The sequence below is a fragment of the Triticum aestivum genome, chromosome 2D, assembly GCF_018294505.1.
Source record: "Triticum aestivum cultivar Chinese Spring chromosome 2D, IWGSC CS RefSeq v2.1, whole genome shotgun sequence".
Lineage (NCBI taxonomy): Eukaryota > Viridiplantae > Streptophyta > Magnoliopsida > Poales > Poaceae > Triticum > Triticum aestivum.
This window is the reverse complement of record NC_057799.1, coordinates 72,941,954-72,963,717: the sequence shown is the minus strand read 5'-3', so window position 1 is coordinate 72,963,717 and position 21,764 is coordinate 72,941,954. Positions and strand designations below refer to the sequence as shown.

General features: G+C 46.8%; 1 protein-coding gene and 1 pseudogene across 1 annotated transcript; both read right to left on the bottom strand.

Annotated features, from left to right (window-relative positions):
• Window positions 1-7,940: 7,940 nt before the first annotated feature.
• LOC123051655 (uncharacterized) lies at window positions 7,941-9,791 on the bottom strand. The gene is made up of 2 exons (XM_044474612.1): window positions 9,264-9,791; window positions 7,941-9,071 (listed from the first exon to the last, which is right to left on the bottom strand). The coding sequence occupies exons 1-2, from the start codon at window positions 9,632-9,634 to the stop codon at window positions 8,417-8,419; spliced, it is 1,026 nt and encodes a 341-aa protein (XP_044330547.1). The 5' UTR covers window positions 9,635-9,791; the 3' UTR covers window positions 7,941-8,416.
• An 8,981-nt stretch (window positions 9,792-18,772) lies between these two features.
• Window positions 18,773-20,456, bottom strand: LOC123048773 (probable pectinesterase 66; annotated as a pseudogene).
• Between the last annotated feature and the right edge of the window lie 1,308 nt (window positions 20,457-21,764).

Sequence of the window (21,764 nt, the reverse complement as noted above, 5' to 3'; positions counted from 1 at the left end):
TCACACACGCCGCGGACGGACGACGTTGGTAGTCGGTGAGTGTTGTGTAGGTTAGCAAAGATCCTCCGTCAGAATCCCCGTAGAGGTAGCACCAATCATCCAGGGAGGGAGGTGGGCACGGTGGCTTAGCTCGTCTGGTCTGGCTTCGCCCACTTTTAGAGCATCTATAACCGGGCGCCTAAAACCCGTCTTATATGTTTAAACGGGCCGCCCGGTCACTGATCGATCGTGATTTTTTGAATCAGACGGCCCCTTCAAACGGGTCTTAAACGTCCGGGATAACCGCACCCCTCATATGCCGCCCAAATATGAAGCGGATATGGGGCGCCCGGGCACACCCGCCACGTAGGGCTGATGAAGATGTACCACACGGACTCGCTCGGAAACCCGGCGGTCTGATGGACGCCTCCTCCGTCGCCGCGGTGTGAACGTTGCGTGGCGTCGCTCCTGCTCGCCGACCGAGAGCAAATCCGCCTATTTAACCTGGCCGGAGTCTCGCAACACAAGTCCATCCACCTCCCTCCTCTCCGCGCTGCCAGTCCGAGCCCACCCACCTCCTCCCTCTCCCGCTCTGACGCTCTGCCCACGCTCCGGCGGGCCGCCATGGTCTGGACGAAGATCACCTACTACGCAAATGCTTACACCGGAGCGTCGCGTCGAGATCCAGCAGGAGATCTGGGCGAGACAAGCCGCGCGCGCAGCCCGCATCGCTGCCGGGCTGCCTCCGCACTTGCTGGAGCCGAAAAAGGAGGAGGAGCAGCCGGGGGAAGAGGAGGAAGAGCTGACTCTGATGGAGGCGGGGGAGGCGGAGCAGCCCGAGCAGCAACTGCCGGCCTTCAACATGGAGCAGGCGGAGGCGAAGTTCGCCGTCGCCCAATTCGACGAGATGGCGGAGCAGCAAGCCATCCAGGATGAGGCCTATGTGGATGCCAACCAGGCATTCCTCCGGCAGGAGCAGGCGGTGTCCGACACGCTCTTCGCCAAACTCAACGCGGAGATAGAGGCGGAGGAGGCCGGAGCGGAGCAGCCGGGCGAGTCATAGTTGCAGCTGCTGTCAATGCTGCCGGAGCCGAGCACGGAGATCGTCGACATCTCTGACAATGAGTAGCTAGGTGATCAACGTAGTACGTAGCTTATTTCATTTGCATATCTTTGTATGGATTTAAGAATCTAGTATGAGATGTCCGGATGCAACAAATAAAATTTGAGGCGTGCTCGGTTATTTCCGGCTGTAGATGCTCTTAATGCACACGTGACGGTCGTCCATGTGACATGACATCCCACGCTTGACAGAGTCCGGATTTCAATGGCAAATCCTCCGAAGAGTCACCAGCCACCATTCGTCCATCGTTGGTAATTTTAAAACTGATATATATAAGCACGTTTTAGTGTATTTATTCACTCATTTTAGTCTGTATAGAGTCCTAGCAACATGCGACTCATGCGGCTTCAATAGGCCGGCGACCTATTGCAACCTTCCTTGGCTTCTTCCCTCACAGCTCGGCGGTGGCAGGGCCTTCCTTTTTCGCTGCGCAGCCACGATGCCAAGCGTGAAGCGGACGGCATGGCTGACTGCTCCTCTGGTGTTAAAGCCCCTAGATGTTGTTGTGGTGTGCACAACAACCGACGATGAGAACTCGCAAAAAAAAAAACACCAACGATGAGAGGGTGGTGTGGCAGTAACTGGAACGACGTCACAACGTCTTCTCTTCTGATGAATTCTGCTTCGGCGCGAACACATATGCTTGTTCTGTACGAACATGCTGATAAAAAATTGGAAGGAGACGTTGACAGTTGGCGTTGATGTTGTATTTTATCTGGGTGAAAATCAATGATTTAGCCTTATGACTAGATCAGACAGAGCTGATGTTCGCACAGATTTTTGTTGAAAGTGTTGGCTTGAAGTTCAACTTCAAGGGTGATAGCTCTAGATTTGACTTACTGTCGGAGCGTGCGAGTGTGATTTCTTCATGAAGTTGTTGCCTTGGATTCTTCCGCATGTAGTTAGGTCAAGCATCACTTTCTTTTTCTGACATCAAGGTCGCATATCACTTGACCGATGGATTATGGTCCATGGCCACAGAGGTTGTGGTAGGATATCGGAGATGTTGTCGCGGGGCAGGTTCAATTTTCTTCTTCTTTTTAAAGCTGGTTTAATTTGTACACAAGTACATCAATCGGTTCAAAGGATAGCCGGAGTTCATCCTCCTTTTCGTATTAAAAAAAAACACTTCTCATCGTCTCCCCTGTTCGATCGCGTACACTACAATCGGATGCAGATCCCGTGACTTCAGTTGGGTGGTTAACATGTGAGACCAACTTTACAATTGGTCACTATCATCCCACTTGACAATTGGAAAACACAAAGCTGGGGAGATGTAAGGCTCCATTTCAAATTACCCATAGGACGAACAGTCTCCTTTGCTGGAGGTCTCGCCGGCATGTACGTCTACAATACGACAAAAGGACACGCCGTGGATGAGGCCTCCTCCCGCCTCCCTTTCTGGGGCGTGGACCAAATCGGGGAGAGGATGTGATGTTGTTGTCGTCCATTCAAGATTTGCCAGGAATTCAAGGTCAAAAATCCACAGAGCTGGTGCTGATGTTGCCTGTGTTCTGGAGTACTATTACTTGAGTAACACAGTTTCAAACCTTTAATATAAACCGACATAACTCACTTTGCCCTCAACAAAAACTACCTAGAAAAAGTCATTACCAGTACTGAAAGCGAGAGTGTCCTAAATCGGATTTCGAAGTTTATAAGAAAAAAATTAACATCTACAAAACCAAAAGAATACTATTAGATTCATAATCTATTTTCACATCATACATATATTTTTATTGTAAATGTTTATATTGTTTTTCTATCAAATTTTATAAGTTTAACTTAGGATAAAGTGAATGCGCAGAGTAAATAAAAACAGAGGAAATATAATGGATATAAGAAGAAAGAAAGCTGCAACTTGATAGGCCAAAGATGGACCGATATGTCAGCGTCCCAAGCGACACCCTACTGGAAACCAAGCAAACCCATGAATAATGGTGGAAAACGGTTTATGCACCCATGCTGAAGATGGTGATGGATTCTCTTGGGGGTGAAGAAAGTCGTTTTCAGGCCCAAAACAACATGGTAGTTGGTGGTATACTACACGATATTTGTATTTTTATGTGCCGTACGATCCATAATACTCTTATAGCAACCTTCTTCGGCTTCTCCCTTCCCCGCTACCGACAAATGCTGTCGGGTAAAACCCACCCGTCGTCGATAGTGCCAGTGCCTCCTTTTTTTCCCGGTGCAATGGCGTGCGGACAATGAAGCGGAGGCTTCTACTAACCATGTCGACCGACTGCACATCTGGTGGTGGAAGTTGCTAGGTGTTGATGTGGCGCACAACCACCAGTGAGAAGAGAGGGTAGTGCAATAAGTACTAGAAGTAGTGTCATGCCGTCTTCTCTCTTCTGATGAATCCTCCTTTGGTGCGAATACATGTTAGGAGTTGGCTAGTTATGTGTGAGCAGGCCAATAAAGAGGAAGATGGCGACAATGACAGTTGCCCGGCTTTACCCTTCTGACTAGATCATTCAACGTTGACATCCACACGTCATTTTGCTTGTTGAGAAGTGTTGGCTCAAAGTTAAGCTTCCAGGTTTGACTTTGTTGTCGATGCGCACGACATGGTTTCTTCTTGAAGTTGTTGCCTTGAAGTCTTACGCTCGTAGTTAGGCCGCATAAGAAAAAAAAATCTCGCCTTCACCCCCTTATTGACCGCCTACGTTACAATCGGGTGAGGACTCTCTGACTTAAATCAGGTTCCTGATTAAGTTACCTAACCTAAGTTACAAAATCTAGGACTATCCCACTTTGAAAACTGGAAAAACAAGGCGGGGAGATGTAAATAGTACATGAGCAAACAGCCCGATCCCCATTTCAAATATCTTGTATTAGTTCAAACGGTCTCTCTGGATGGAGATTATTGCACCGGCACAAACGTCCACAGTACGACAGAAGGACAGGCCGCGAGTGAGACCTGCCTCCTTGAAGACTGCCTGCCTGCCTGCCTTTCCTGGACCAACAATTCGGATGAGGACGCGATGCTGTTGCTGTGGTCCAGAGGAGAGGAAGCACCGTCCGAGATCTGCCATGAATTCTCAAGGTCAGCATTTCACAATTGCCGCTCTACTAGAGTATTATTACCTGAGAAACACAGCTTCAGAGATAACTTACTCTGTCCTTATCAACAAAATGTCAAAGACCAGAAGGAAAAAATGATGGATTTTCACGTAGCGAAAATCGCTAGGGAGAGCGGACGAACACCGTAATATCATGGACAGGCACACGAAGAGAGAGGACATCGGGTTCATTTATGAAATATCATGGATACAAGAGGGCAGCACTAGCCCCACGGAGCAGCAATTAAACGAGCTGCAACTTGATAGGCCAAAGATGGATCATGGACCAGTCAGGTCAGCTGTCGGCATCTCAAGAAACCCCCAGCTAGAAAATCAGGCAGAACCCATGACCAGTGATCAAAAAGGCATATGCTGATACGCTGTGCCGAAAACGGCGGTCGATTCTCTCGGTATCAAGAGTCGTTTTCAAGCTCCCAACGACGGAAAAAAATTATATGAGACCATGTCTCATATTTAGCAGGTGAGACCCCTCCTGATAGATGACACGTGGCATTCACAAATCACAAAGCATCTAATCTCTCCCCCCTGATTTCAGGTAGGGGGTGGGGTAGATGCTTTATAATTTGTGAATGTCACGTGTCATCTATCAGGATCGGTCTCATTTGCTAACTCGTGAGACCTGGTCTCATAGAATTTTTTTCCCCCAACAACCCGGTGGCTGGTGAGATACCACAAGATCTCTGCATTTACAATAATCAGACAAAAGATTCAGATTTCAGAATGAATGATGGACTCGACTCCAGTGGCACAAAACAGTGTGCTCTTTACATCAGATAGATAAACATCTTCACAGCCCTTATTCCAGCAACTTGGGATTTTTGGCGCTACGGACGGTCTTCGCTGACGACAGGGATAAAACCGAGCCCAAATGCACATTTAGTGTCCTACGCTTGATACAAAACACTGACACCATAGACCAGCATGGCATGCATGAAAAACCGCACAGAAGTTCTGCACGAGGAAACATGGATACCAGGATGCAGATAACATCATAACATACAGAATAAGATCATGCTGGTTAATAGGTTATAGATGTGCAACACTAGTTGTAATAGAACAATGATTGGGCTGCACTCCACATCACCATCAATAAAACATAATAAGTGCTAATAAAGATGAGTGATCACCGGCACCAACAACTAGGACAAAATACAATGCAACCGCATGCTACGAATTGGTCTTACCGCAAGCAGGCACACGATCCTAATTTTGCCAAGGCAGGAAGCAAGCTGAAAACCAGATATGCTCACTTGTAGTGACCACAAAAAGAGATAGTACTGTTCAAGGATATCACCAATGCCAAGGTGGATAATGGATAACAAATGTCGATCCTCGTAGGCATCTAACTATGCACCAAGATACTACAGCATAACAAAGTGTATTTCAAAACTCATTGATCAGATAGCCAAATCGTTATATACAGAGTTATCATTGTCACAAACCTTGCGTGATAATTGCTGCTAGACCATTGTAGGAAGCTGTTGGGCTAAAAATTGCATAACATGTAAGTTTGACCTCAGCTACTCGAAAAAAAACTTCCAGACATTACTAAGATTACAGTACAGCCGATAATTGCTGGTAACTAAAACTAAAGACTTCGACAACCACTCACCAAATGTAATGGGACTCCGGCACAATGGTACCTCCCTGTAATGAATTTTGTGCACATTCTTCAAATCGGAGCTGAACAAACATTGATCCCAGTCCAAAGTAAAAACTCATTAGCGTAGAGGGCATCATGGCTTTGCTTTTTTGCCTCATACATACTCCCTATGTATCAACATATAAGACGTTTTTTGACGCTTACAAAATTGCAACTAATGGTAAATGTAGGATCATTGGGCATCACTAAACATCATCATAGAAAATCATAAATACTAACATAGATCGGTTGTCTTAGATACCACGTAAAATAAAAGTGCATTTCAACCGCATATGTATGAATGGTCTTGTGGCAAGCAGGGAAACAAACATGACTGGCAGACAAGTGATACACCCTCTGTTCCAAAATATAAGGTGCATCAGTTTTCGTAAAATATCAACATCTACAATACAAAATAAGTAAAATATCAAAAATACTATTCCTGATGGATCTAATGATACAAAATTGGTACTGTGGATATTGATACTTTTTTCAAAAAACTTGGTACAACATGCACATGTTTGACTTTTGAAAAAACTAATACACCTTATATTTTGGAACGGAGAGAGTATATCCTAATTTTGACAAGCAAGGAAGAAAGCTGAACAGATATGTCCACTCTTAGCCACTACACTTAGGCTTAGCTTGGTGGATTCTTTTGGAATCAAGAAAACCCATTTTCAGATTCCAAAAACTTGGTGGCTGGTGGTGGGATGCTAAAAGATCTTTGCATTTATAATCAAAGAAATGATTCATAATCAATGATGGACTCCCCTAGCCCCCTGGGACTAAATGTTTGCTGCTTAGAGTACATAAAACAGTTTTGGTCTTACTCAGGCTTTTTGGCACTATATGTCATTGCTAACAGCACAGATAAAGCATTATAACCATTAACCAGTCACCAAACACTGTCATTATACTTATAGACTGGCATGCCATTTATGAAATCACACAGAAATTCTACACAAGAAAACATGGATACCAGGATGTAGATAACATCATAACATACAGAATAAGATCATGCTGATTAAAAAATAATGTGCAATAAAAATGGTAATTGAAGAATAATTGGGCTTCACACCACATCATCATAAACAAATCATAAGTACTAACGAAGATGAGTGGTCACCAGCACTAACAACTAAGACAAAATGTAATGCAACTGCATAGATATAAGTGTTCTTATGGCAAGCAGGTGCACAAATATAAATGACAGACAAGTGATACAATCCTAATTTTGACAATTTGCAGGATGCGAAGCTGAAATCAGATATGTTCACTTTTAGTCACCACACAAAGAGATAGTACCACTGCCAAGATGGATAATGAATGAATAATAAATATAGATGCATAGGCATCAAACTATTTACCAAGATACTCCTACCATAGCAATAACAAAGTGTATTTCAGAACTCACTGGCAGGCCTTTCACTAAATACAGAGTTACCCTTGTCACAGACCTTACGTGGCAATTGCCGCTTGACCGTTGTAGGAAGCTGTTGGGCTACAAAATGTATAGCATATCTGTTTGACCTCAACCACCGAAAAAAATCTTCTAGCCATTACTAAGATTACAGTAGAGCCGATAATTGGTGGTAACAAAGGCTAAAGGCTTCAGCAACCAGTCACAAAAATGAGATGGGACTCCAGCAGAATGGTACCTTCCCATCATCAATTTTGTGCACATTCTTCAACTCAGAGCTGAGCAAACATTGATTCCAGTCCATAGTCAAAACTCATTAGTGTACAGGGAATGGCTTGATTTTTTCTTCATACATCCAAAATTGCAACTAATGGTCACACAGGGATCATTGGGCATCACTCACATCATCATAAATACTGACAGAGATGGGTTGTCTTAGGTACCAATAAAAATGTATTGCAGCCGCATATGTATGAATGGTCTTGTGGCAAGCAGGCAAACAAAGAGAATTGGCAGACAGTTGACACTATCCTAATTTTGACAAGCAATGCAGGAAGCCAGCTGAACAGATATGCTCACTCTCAGTCACCAGCCAAAGAGATAGTACCAATTCATGATAACGCCAGTTCCAATATGGAAAATGAAGAATAAATGTAGATGTACAGATCAAACTATTCACCAAGATACCATAGAATAACAAAGTGTATTTCAGAACACATTGATCAGATAAGCCTGTCATTAAGTACAGAAACAGGATAACAGGGTTATCCTTGTTACAATTTACTAAACCTTGTGTGGTGATACAATTACTGCTTGACCATTGTAGGAAGCTCTTGGCTAAAAAATGTATAACATATCAGTTTGACCTCAACTACCGAAAAATCCTCCAGACATTACTAAGATTACAGTACACTGATAATTGGTGGTAACTAAAGCTAAAGACTTCAACAACAACTCACCAAAATGTAATGGGACTCCAGCGCAATGGTACCTTCCCATCATGAATTTTGTTCACATGCTTCAACTCAGAGCCGGGCAAACACTGGTTTCAGTCCAAAGCCAAAACTCATTACCGTGCAGAGCATGGCATGCTTTTTGCTTCACACATCCAAAATTGCAGAATAGAAACCAACTTGTCTATCTTCCTGAGCCGTCAAGATCTAAACTTTTGGCCTTCGGAATTCAAACCATATCTCATAATGGTTAAACAACAAGCTATCATGAGTGTGCTTCCCAACATATTCCAGCCCCAATTCCGTAAGTCGACGTGTGCACTCATCTCCACCCAACCTTGTGCAAAACTTAATGTTATGCGACACAAAAATCCTGCCTGTCTGTGGCCTCAGCTTGCCTGCAAGCCTCTCAAGCCCAGCCCAAACAAGGTCACGTGGAATGTGGAGGAACGCGGCACTAGAATAAATAAGGTCATACAAAACAGTATCCCCAAACTTGCTGAAATCCATATCCCCCCCTCTCACAATCATCGGTCGCTTGTACAACAGCCCCTGCGACGGCAGTTCGTACCGTAGCGCAGCCATGAGGGACAGCTCATCCTGCTCCAGGCAATGGAATCTCCCAGCATCGAGGAACCGGATGAAATGCAGACCGACACGGAGCGTCCCGCACCCAATTTCAAGGACCTGATCTCTGGGTGCGAGGGCGGAGGCGTTGGCCAGGAACTCAAACACGTCCCGGCCCCCGGCCCACGGCTCGCCGTAGTTACTGTGGTGCTCCTCGACGAGGAGCTCCCCGGGGCAAGGCAGCGCGGTGTGGTTGGTCGCCTCTTCTTCCGGATAATGAGAGATCCCATGGTGCCTGCAGCGTAGCGAGGGGCAACATTAAGATGCCAATTCCACTTTCTGAATCCCTAGGACTAGTAATGTACTAGGGGATTACTGATAACTCGATCGCAGCAGAACCTGGTAAATCTAATCCTACTTTGCGGGAAGGGGGAGCATGGAAATCTAAGATGGCGTGGATTGGGTATTGGGGGTGCAGTATTATTACCTGTTGAGGTCGAAGAGCTGGCGCTCGCGGGTGCGGGGGTTGATGCCCTTGCGGAGCTCGTGCCAGGCGTCGGCGGAGGCGAGGAGGGCGAGGGAGTTGGAGGCGAGCTGCGCCTTGAGCCAGGCGACGTCGTCGGGGGAGGTGGCGATGGGGGCCGGGGCGGCGGTGGTGGTGGTGGTGGTGGTGACGCTGGTGGTGGTGTGGGTGGTGACGGGGTCGGAGCAGGCGCAGAGGTGGGCCCCGGAGGAGGCGGAGGGGGACGGGAGGAGGAGGAAGACGAGGAGCGCGGCGCAGGAGAGCAGGAGGAGCAGCGCCGGCACGGTGAGCAGCCGCGCCGTGGAGCCGCCGCCCGACGCCGACGGGAGCGCCATCGATCGCCGCGGGGTGGATCGGGGATGGTGGGGTGGGGACGGTGGCGCGTGCTGCTGCCGGTGGAGTGCGTGGGTCGGTCGGTCGGTCGGTCGGCTTGGGATCTCGTCTCGTCCGTGCCGGGTCCGATGCGACGGCGGTCGCCCCGCTACCTGGCCTGGCTCGACCGCATCGGACGACGCACATGGGCCCATGTGCAGGCTGCAGCTGACATTTATTCCTTCGCTATACCTATGGACAGCTAGCAGTGTCTCATAAATATAAACCTATGGACAGCTAGCAAACCCACAAAGAAAAAAGCTAGCAAACCCACGAAGTCTCTCTCAAAAAATAAAAGAAAAAAGACGCTGATAAGTGTCACTAGTGTGGCACGATGCAATTCCGCCCTGACGTTTTTTAATGACAACTTTAATTGTCAAGCATGACAACTTTCTGTTTGGATGACAAATTTCAGCTTTTTATGGTTTTGTTTTTTCGATGACAATTTAGTTGTAAAAACGTCAGGACAATTTTACTTGGTGCCACACGTGTGCCACTTATCATTTAAGAAAAAGAAAGCAAACCCATAATTATACTACGCGGTTTAACTTTGTTTTTCGACCAAATTCAACAATGCCACCGTTGTTTTTGGAGGTGCTAATGAAGACCTTTTGGATGAAAGGAACTGTAGAAAAAAATGCAAAAATCGATGGAATGTTTCTACTTATTTTAATGAATTCGTAGAATAGGAACTTTAAATTTATAAGAATTCATGCATGAGACTTTAAGGCCACGAAAAATATTCTTTTGATAGCTCTGATAGATCTCGTGTATATTTCTCTCTATTATCTAGTGAATGAATGCGACCAGTCATCCGTTTTCATCTCTATCATGTCGGTGCAGCCTTCAAAGCTGGTATTGGGCCTGTGAGAAGAAGTTTGGCTCTTTCATTTGTGACTCTTCTAGCGGGCACATTTTCTTCCTGACGACGGTGGTCTGACGGGATTGTGGCCTTGATATAACTTCCTATCTGCAATCCACGACTATAGGCTGGCTCCATTGATGAAGTGACATGCATGGGATGAGGATGAAGACGGTACACCCTTAGGTACAGGGCCGACCCTGAGCAGGTGCAGCCAGTGCGGTGGCAACACACACGCACAAGGTATAACTATCGCTGGAGAGAAAAATCACCAAGCATTGCGCATCGAGTCCAGGTCGCCTCCATCGTCGCATCGTCTTCTCTCGCCTCCTAGTTCTTCCCTATTCCCTAATCACCGCCGACAATGGGGCACCACTCTCCTCCTAAGATTTTCTAGCCATTTTGAAGTAATTAGTGGAGCATGAGATCCTAATTTATGGAATCCCTCCTTGATCTTCTAGAATCCCGTCCTATATATCCCCCTTAGGTTAGTCTTTTCTTTCTCATCTGATTCGAGATTCATTCTCCTTCATTCCCCATAGGCTTGACTTGACAGAGAGAAAAGGTGGAAGAAGGGATAAAATACAAGGGGAACAAGGGATCAAATACAAGGGGAATAAGGCATTGGCTACAGCGTCGGCGCTCGGGCTCCAAAGGGGATTGCCGGCAGTGTCACTTGGCAGCAAGGAACCAGCACAACGGTTCAAGGGCAAGCAGGCAGCAGCGAGCAACCAGTCAAGATTCTGTTGGAATTATTGGGTCTAGCCCATATAATAATTCATATTTTCTTCCAATAATTCAAGGTAAATCCAAGAGGCTTATGTGGCACATTCATGCATGACAAGGTGGTGTGGGAAATACGCGTATGCGCTACTTATTTCTGTCATGCAAGAAAGAAGTTGAAACGATTGACACATAAATGGGAGAAGAAACTGTACACTTCATAGGATTTTTAGTGTGCTCGTTTCTGCTCTCCTTAATGGTGTTTAGTGCATCAGCTTAATGGTTTTGATTGTGCCCGTTTCTCTTCTACTAAGGGGTTGATTTCAGCTCTTCTTGTCTATATAAGAGGTCGCTCCTCTAAAGGCAAAAAAAACTCTTCGTCTCATTCCAAAGCATTGCTCCGCCTATCTCTTTCCCATTTCACTTCCTGGCGTGCACCGGGGAGTGAGACAGCAGGCCTCCGAAACCCCGCCTCTTGTGATCCAGTACGGAAGATGGGCGATTAGGTTTTTGGGGAGTGCCTCCGCATGACTGCTGGATTTTTGTTCATCGTGGCTGCGAACGACGACATCCTCGACGACGAGTTCCCCAACAACGACTTCTTCCCTGATGTCGACGACATGACAAACGGCACGTCTGCATCTTCTGCTGTTGCCCCGTATGTCCGTATTCTCTCTGTTAGGGCTAGCATTTGGTTTACTGCTACTCGTGACCGACTTGGATATGTTGCTTGTTGCTTATGATCTCAATTGGATGACTAGTTTAAACAATCAGTTGCATGTCTCAATTACCCTCTCTATCATGTTGATCATGTTTTACCTATTTGTTTTTATGGTTTAAACTTAATGGAAAAATGCTTAATTTTTCAACAATCCAAAAACCTAAAATGTGTAGGCAATTTTCTCATATTGCTTTTGCTGCAACTCTCAAGCCCGCACCGTTTGAGGGTGTGCACTATAAGAGGTGGCATGCTAGGGCAGTTCTATGGCTTACCACCATGAACTGTTTTCACGCCTCTAAAGGCAAGCCAGAGGGAGAACTGACTGCTGAGCTGGAGCAAGCTTTCCAGGCAACAGACACCCTCTTCAGAGGTGCTATTCTGAGTCTTTTGGTGACAAGATTGTTGATCCATTCATGACCATCATGGTCGGTAAGGATATGTCGGATGCGCTCGAGGCCAAGTTTGGGGTCGCGGACGCAGGAAGTGAGTTGTATATCATGGAACAGTATCATGACTACAAGATGACTGATGACCGCTTCGTTGTTGAGCAGGTTCATGAGATTCAGTCGCTCACTAAGAATTTGAGCATCTCAATTGTGTGTGACTGGACACATTCATTGCCAGAGGCATCATTGCCAAGCTTCCACCTTCATGGAGGAATTTTGCTATCTCTCTTAAGCACAAGAGGCAAGAATTTACTGTTATCAATCTTATTGGCACTCTTGATGTGGAAGAAAAGACGAGACCAAAAGACACATGTTCTCGTTTTCATGAGGGGAATTCTAGTGCCAATTTGGTACAGAAGAAAATTTTCCAACCCCACAAACCCAAGAACAAAAACAACTATGCGGGCAAAGGAAAGTTTGATGGCAAGAACAAAGTCCAATAGCCTGCCAACTTCAAGAAGAAGGAGACATATAAGAAGAAAGGAAAATGACATGTATGCAGTAGTGAGAATTATTGGGCTTCATCATGCAATGACCGCTGGGACATGCGTCAAAATGAGAACAACGACAAGACCACCAATGTTGTTATTGGCGATGTCGAGATGAAAGATGTCGGGTATGGTAAATTTCCTACCGTTCTTTCAGTATGGCATTCTCCTGATTGGTGGATTGACACTGGTGCCAATATACATGTGTGTTCTGACGTCAACATGTTTTCTTCTTATCAGGTTGCAAGAACTACACCCGTGCTAATGGGCGAATGGGACTCATGCTTCTGTTCATATTGTTGGTATTGTCGGTGTGAAGTTTACTTGGGGAAAGATCGTGCGGCTGAAGAATGTGCAGCATGTCCCTTCTATAAATAAAAATCTAGTCAGCGGCTTTCGTTTGTCTCGAGATGGCTATAAGTTGGTGCTTGAGTCCAATAAGGTTGTAGTGTCCAAATGTGGACAGTTTGTTGGAAAGTGCTATGAGAGAGGAGGTTTGTCCCGCTTATCTTTGTCAGACTTTTGCACTAAAGTTATTAATCATGTTTGTAGTGAAACTGAATCAAATGTTTAGGATTCACGACTTTGTCATATTAACTTTGGTTGCATGAGGTGGCTAGCAAATTTGAGTTTAATCCCGAAATTCACAATTGTTAAAGGTTCTAAGTGCCAAGTCTGTGTGCAAGCAAAGCAATCTCACAAGTATCATACAAGTACTGAAGCGAGTAATTTGGCACCACTTGAACTCATACATTCAGATCTTTGCGAGATGAATGATGTGTTGACAAAAGGTGAAAAAAGAAATTTCATGACTCTAATCGATGACTCTACTAGATATTGCATGATATATCTGTTGAAAACAAAAGATGAGGCTTTGCACTACTTTAAAATCTATAAGCCAAAGTGGAGAATCAACTCGAGATGAAAGATCAAAAGGCTTAGGTTGGATCGTGGTGGAGAGTATTTTTCCAACGAGTTCAATTTATTCTATGAGGAACATGGGATAATCCATGAGAGGAAGCCTCCCTATTCTCCCTAGTCAAACAGGGTTGCCAAAAGAAAGAAGCACACTCTAACTGATTTGTTTAACGCCATGTTAGACATAGCGGGACTTTCCATGGAATGGTGGGGGGGGGGGGCTTTGATGGCTGCAAGCCATGTCCTAAAAAGAGTTCCCACGAAGAATAGAGATATTACCCCATTTGAGGAATGTGAAAGGAAAAGGATTAAACTCTCCTACTTACGAACTTGGGGTTGCTTGGCTAAAGTCAATGTGCCAATTATAAAGAAGCATAAGCTTGGACCAAAAACAGTTGATTGTGTTTTTTTGGGATATGCTTTCCATAGCATTGGCTATAGATTTCTAGTGGTAAAATATGTGGTACTTGACATGAATGTTGGTACAATCATGGAGTCTAATGATGTGACTTTCTTGGAGGATATTTTTCCTATGAAAGATATGCCTACCTCATCTAGTCAGTGGTCAGAGACAGCTCCTGAACCTTTTGTTCCATTGGAACATTCCGAGCAGAAACACACTAAGATTCGCGAGGAGGATAACAATGAAGCTCCTAGAAAGGGCAAAAGACATGGGGTCGCAAAGTCATTTGATGAAGATCTCATTGGGTACCTCGTGAATGATACTCCTACTTCTATTTCGGAAGCTTACACATCTCCTGATGCAGACTACTGGAAAAAAGTTGTGCGTAGTGAGATAGATTCCATCATGGCTAACGGGACATGGGAGATCACTGATCATCCTTATGGGTGTAAACCTGTAGAGTGTAAGTGGGTGTTTAAGATAAAGCTTAGGCCTGATGGTACAATTGAAAAGTACAAGGCGCAACTTGTAGCCAAGGGATATACCCAAAAAGAAGGTGAGGATTTCTTTGATACTTATGCGCATGTGGCCAGATTGACCACCATTCGAGTACTACTCTCGTTAGCTTCTTCACACAATCTTCTCGTTCATCAAATGGACGTTAAGGTAGCTTTCCTTAATGGAGAGTTGGAGGAGAAAATTTACATGGAACAGCCTAATCGTAGTCGATGATCGTCATGAAGGAAAAGTGTATTTGAAAAACTAGTAACAACAAGGCATACCATAGTTCAACTACTTCGCTCTCTTTTACCTTTTGAGAGAAGGCGACAATTTTCATCCTTCGTGAACGACCACGTGGCAGCGGTTTCCACCCCTCCATTTGTTGCTCTGGCGGCGGGAGGGGGCGGTCTCCCATTTATTTCCCAGTTTGTTCATAGGGGTAAGCTTTTGTCTCATCCAATAGCACCAATGCAATGAGGATGGCGCTACTCGAATAAGGTGGCTCAGGTCTCTCCCTCATCACGCGGTGCGACGGAGAGCCGATGGTCTCGTCTACCTGCCGTTCGCTAAGGTGGCTTCGGTCTCTCCCTCATCATGGCGGCGCAGCGGAGAGCCGATGGTCTCGTCTACCCGCCATTCGCTTGGGGCGCGCGGCAAGCTTAAGGTCCCATATGGTATGGTGGTTGCTGATTATACGCGTAAAGATGGTGCTCCTGGCACATGGTTGGAGGTCCGTCGGTGGCCAATTTGGCATTGGTCACCGGCTCTCATCGCCTTTTTGTCTATGACGTTGGCATAGATCATGGGATGATGATGCAGATTTGTTGCTTATTCCGGTGAGCGTCACGACGCTACCAGTGGTCGACGTGGTTTCTAGTTTGGTTATGTGCATTGATACAGGACTCAATTGTAATAGTCTTTTTCTTGAAGTTCTTTGTATAAATTTTCCATACTCCACATTTGTATGCCCCTCTGGAAGATTTCACATTTGTGGGTAAATGTCATCTGCACAATGTGCAGTGTAAGACTGCGGTTTCTCTAAAAGGTAAGTTAGAATATTATCGTATTTACAAAATTATTGGTGTCTATAGCATGAGTTGAGAAATACTACTTTCTCTGTCTCAAAATATAAAACGTTTTTTGAAACTATCAGTACATGTGATGCGTGTCCTGGTGTACTCTATAAAACTCGGAGCTTCTTGAGCTTAGTGGAGGTAGCAAATTGCACCACTTGGCTGTCAACGTAACTTCGTAAATAGTCAAATGGACAGTCTTGTGGCAAGGGGCCTTGAAGTGGATTATAATTATTTAGACCAATGAAGCGAGCAAGCCTTCTGAAAAGCTGAATCAGGCCACCAGCTTCTCCCGGGATAAAATAAAATGGATGATCTGACCACAGCCCCATCGTTGAACGGAGAGAGGGAGTAGCCGACTACTGATAAGACAAACGATGTGGTGCCATCAGACGATGCCACAGCGAGCAACAATGCGGCCAGAACGCCGCCAGGAGACTGCTGTAGGCTATTGTGCTGCCGCACAGCAACAACCACCTACAACAACCACCTTCCCGCTGCATGTCGCTGCAGATCCCGCTCCAAAGGCCCGCCGACCCGAAAAAACCGAGGCCGTCGCGACCTCGGAATTCCCACCACCGGTCCCTCCAACCAGAACATACTCCAAAAACGATGACCTCAAGAGAGGACCCTGGCGCAGAAGCATCGCCATCGCTTGATCTCGATGAGATCAGGGGTTTCCCCCAGAGTTGCCGCGACCAATAGATCGGGCCTTGCCTATCCAGATCGCCGCCGGACAAGATCAATACAAAGGACGCACAACCATCGGAGGTAGCCTGCCGTCGCCACCATAGCTGATCCTGCTGCCGGATTGGCCGCCATCCGCGCGCGTGCACCCGCACCGCGGTCACCACGCCTCCATGGATCTGGGACAGGATCCCATCCCTGAAGAAGAGGGCTGTGGTGAAGCACATGGGCGCACAGTCGCGACCACCTCCGCCCTCCCACCACCAGCGGGCCTAGCAACGCGGGCAGAGGAGCGCCGCGCCGTCCACCCGTCCCTCAAGCCTCCCGTCCGAGGACGAGCCACACCAGGGCGCCAAGGGCCGGCCCCGCCGCCACCGGATCTGCACGGGCTTAGCCCGACTGAGTCCAAAGGGCGGCGGCGAGGGGAAGGGAGGGTGCAAGGGGGACCTGGCTGGAGTAGATCTCGCCGCCACCTTCTAAGTGCAAAATAATATTCAGATGGGAATATCCTTAATGTTGGCCCAAAAAAGGTTCTTCTTTTACATGGCAAAACATTGTAGCAGGAATACAAATGTTCAAACGGGGATGTGTGTCGCGTGTGGGCTCAGGCGCGCAAATCAATATTTGGCATGATTCCCGGGTTCCATTGAGTGAATCTCGGAAAGTCATTACACCAAAGGGAACGACGACGTTTAAAAAAAGTTGAAGAGCTGATTGATCCGCACAGTGGAAATGGGATGAGGGCGTGTTATGGTCTGTTTTCTCTCCTATAGATACCCATAGAATCCTCCAAACTCCATTACGAGTGGAAGTGGTCGAAGACTTCATAGCATGGCATTACAATCGTTCAGGCACATTCTCAGTAAGGTCAGCATATAATGTGGAATTTGAACATCAATTTGGGCATCACTGAATCGAACCAATGGGCAGGGAAGTCAAGTACAAGATAGTTGGAAGTATGCTTGGGCTTTACACATTCCGGGAAAAGTAAAACGCTTTATATGGAACATTCTGAGGGGAGTGCTTCCATGCTTTGGTACTTTAGTTCAAAGGCACGTTCCCATATCGGGTCAATGCCCGATCTGCCACATAGGGTTTGAAGATATCCAACATTTCCTATTTACCTGCAGTCAAGCATTGGAGGTTTGGGCTGAACTTGGTCTGAAAGTAGAGATCCAAAAAGCAATGGTAGAAGACCGCTCGGGCTCAGTCATATTGGACACTCTTATGAGACGACAAAACTATATAAGTGAGCTACCAATGGCCGAACTTATTGCAGTTGGTAGCTGGTTTATCTATCCGTCAACTAGATCGAATGGCAATGTCCATCAAAGTTCTAGCAACAAAGTTTGTCTGTGCTGCAACTCTTTTTTTTTCAAAAAGGGAAGACTCTCCGGCCTCTGCATCAAAAAGATGCATACGGCCAACTTATATAAATAAGCAAATAGGTTCAACAAAGGTCTGACAATCTGAACGAAAGAAAAAAGCTCACAGAGAGCAAAACAAAGTAAGCAAACATGAGGCCACAACCGGCTGGCAAAAAAAAGATAGGAAAACTAATTGCCTATCCTATTACATGACCGTCATCCAAACCGGTTGAAAATAGCCCGAGCTACCATCTCCCACCGGATAGATCCAGTAACCAAACGCTCCCTGACCTCCGTCGAAGTGAGTAGCGACCACATACGGATCAACGCAGTGGCTCGGAAGTTAACCTTGGGGCTGCAACTCTTGACCGACCAGTGATGAAACATGATCACATGCAACTCTTGACCGACCAGTGATGAAACATGATCACATGTGGCAAAAACCAAAGAGAGGAATAGTTAAAATCAATGTGGATGCATCCTTTGGTGCGAAAAATATGGCGGGAGGTACAGGTGCAGTAGCTCGCGATGACCATGGCGAGTTTGTCGTGGCAGCCTCATGCTTTAAACCGGATGTCCCTTCTGTGGATATGGTGGAAATAATGGCTATTCCCAATGGCTACTACATGGGAGCTAAGATTGGGTGCAGCTCACTAATCATCGAATCTGATAATTTGGTCGTTGTCGAGGCACTAAATGAGGAAGAGTATTTAGGAGTGGAAGTGGTTGTGGTTTCGGAATGCAAAGAACTGGTGCTCGACTTGTCCGTGACAGAAGTTATAAAATGTTCAGGGGGAGGTAATGGAGAAGCGGATAGCATTGCAAAATTTTCCCGTAGTAGTAGATCTTCTAAAGTTTAGGATAGGATTCAATCCTGGATTTTATTTCTCATCTTATCGTAAATGACCTTTCTATTATTTGAGAAATAATAAGTTTCTTTTCCTGCCAAAAAAAAAAGAATGCCCGGCGCCTCACTCTCTAGACCGCGCGCAAGGTAAAATGAGTGTAAGCTCGCTATTCATCCTGCTATTTTCTATGCCATATGTGTGCAGCCAGCTACTCGTGATCCGATCGATCACTCGCTATGGCTGCTTGCTTAGCCAACCGTCGTCGATGAAGCTCATGTCCACTAATTTCTCCACCTCGGTCTCGCTCAGATGCTTCTCCCACGGCACTCTCCTACCCATGTCTGACCCTGGCCCGGTGCACCCAACCTCTGCGAACATGACGTCGTTAGTCTCGCTGCCGGCGTACCACGGAGCCCACCCCTGCGGGACGACGATGCTGCACATGTTCACCTGGTAGTAGACGACGGTGGCGTACTTGTTCCACGCGTGTCCGAGATAATGGCGCCCGGTGCCTAGCCAGCTACTCGTGATCCGATCGATCCCCGGCTATGGCTGCTTGCCTAGCCAACCGTCGTCGATGAAGCTCATGTCCACGAACTTCTCCACCTCCGCCTCGCTGAGATGCTTCTCCCACGGCACTCTCCTGGTCATGTCTGACCCGGGGCCGATGCACCCAACCTCTGCGAACAGGACATCGTTAGTCTGGTTGCCGGCGTGCCACGGAGCCCACCCCTGCGGGACGACGACGCTGGACATGTTCACGTGGTAGTAGACGACAGTGGCATACTTGTTCCACGCGCGTCCGAGATACTGGCGCCCGGTGCCTCGGAGCTCCCCGCCCTTGAACACAAAACCTCCGGGGTCACTGGCGTTGACCCTGGCGTGCGCCGTCACCCACCCGGCACGGCGGCGGCCGTACCGCCGGGGTATGTTGGACACGAGGGTGCAGCCGTCGTAGATGGACCGGGCGTAGCCGAAGATGAAGTCGACGCCGCCCTTGATGACGCATTCACGGAAGTAGTGCTGGCCGGTGTTGTCGCAGAGCGTGTCCTCGAAGCCGCTGAAGGCACAGCGGTGGAAGGCGATCCGGTAACCATCGACCAGCGCCGCGAGCGCTTGGGTGACGCGGCTCTTGTTGACGCTGTTGTGCGTGTTCGTGAAGGCGATGTCCCGGGCAACGAAGTCGTTGGCCTGGACACTGAAGGTGGCGGTCTCGTACCGTCTGCATCGCGTCGGCGCCGCGGCGCATCAGGCCGGCGGTGCTGCCGTGGGCGTGGTCGTCAAAGTAGATCTCCGTGCTCGAGTGGCCCTCCCCTTCGAGCAAGATGTAGCCTTTCTTCTTTGGGATGGTCACCTTCTCCCTGCATGCACCACATGTACCATCATAACCATACTTGCTTACCACATGTTGAAGCAATGCCGAACTGCCTAGTATGTAGAAGACGAACCTGTACCGCCCTGCCCGGACGTGGATCCTGACCCACTCGCGGTTGCCATCCGGGACGAGGTTCACCGCCGACTGAATGCTCCTGAAATCCCCTCGCCCTTCACTGTCCACGGTGATGGTCCTCGACACCGGCACCGACGCATAGCTCAACGCCGGCCAATGGAGCAGCAGCACGAGCACGAGCACGACCAAACTAACAGTACGATGGCACTCCATGTTTTTCCTACTCGCGTATGTTGGTCGTTTTGCTATGTGGAGGACAGGAATCGATCCCACCAGGCACATATCAGTCCCGTACGTATTAACACAGCCCCTTTTTTTAACGTTTGGCTGGTGATTATATATGCCTTTGTTGGAAGTAAACCCAACGTCAGAACCAGATTACATGTCAGTATATGTATCCAACTAGTACCTGAATTAGTTATCGTGTAGGATTAGCGTTACAGTTTTGTTAAAACACATAACTATATCACATCTAAGTCCTTCACCACACATCTAATTGCTATAAGATTTGTGCCAATTTATCCCTTGCCCACGTAGTCTCACACGCACATACGTACGACTTGTTTTCTGTTTTGCCATCGTGCGGCCGTGTTGTCTCTTTTTCCTTGTGGGCTGCGTTGTGTCGTTTCCGAGTGTGGGTCGTGGGTTGCAGGTTACGGGCTTTTGTTTGCTTGTTTGATTGCTTGACTAAATTTTTTATTTGTTTTTTTAATATTTACAAAAGCACATCGAGATTGAAAATAGCCACGTCAAATTTGACTCTCCACGCAATTAAACGATGCAAGATTTGTATTGGTAAATTTTAAATATTTTTTGTTGTATCGGCAGGCATGTGTTCATGCACCCCCGCGTGTTTTATTTGTTTGTTGCCTTTTTTTTTGGGCGGGCAGGTCATGCGCCGTATCTAGTGAGTTTTCGCCTTGTTATTATTTTTTATGGTTGCGGACCTCATGTTGTGTATGGGCCGCACAATGACTATCTTTGCTTTTTTGTTGTGATATTTTTGTCCTTTTTCTTTCTATAAGAGATGGCTGGCAATGACGATGCTGTGAGTGTTTTGTCTCCTAATCCTCATAATGATCTTTTCATCGGTTGCAAGTCTAGCCTAGACATGTAATTGGGGTTGTCCATTATTTGGTCTCAGTTGCAGATTCACCGTTGACACGCAACTAGGGGACAAACTATTTTTGTCCCAGTTGCAAGTCCATCCCCGATATGCAATTGGATCCGCCTTTTTTTCTAGGTGCAAGTCGATTCTTGATAAGCAACTAGGCATGACTCATTATGTTGTTTCAGTTGCAAGTCCACCCTTGACATGCAACTTTAGGGGTCAACCATTTTTTGTTTTAGTTACATGTCCACCCCGACATGCAACTGGGCCGACTCATTTTTTTGTCCTAGTTACAAGTCCACTCTCGACACGCAACGCGGAGGCCAACTCATCTTGTCCCAGTTGCAAGTCCATCCCCGACATGTAAATGGACATGTCTCATTTTTTGTCCTAGTTGCAAGTCCACCCTTTGATACACAATCATGTCTAGCCCCATTTTTTGTCCCAGATGCAAGCCTAGCCTTGACACGCAACGGGGCCAGGGACCCCTTTTGT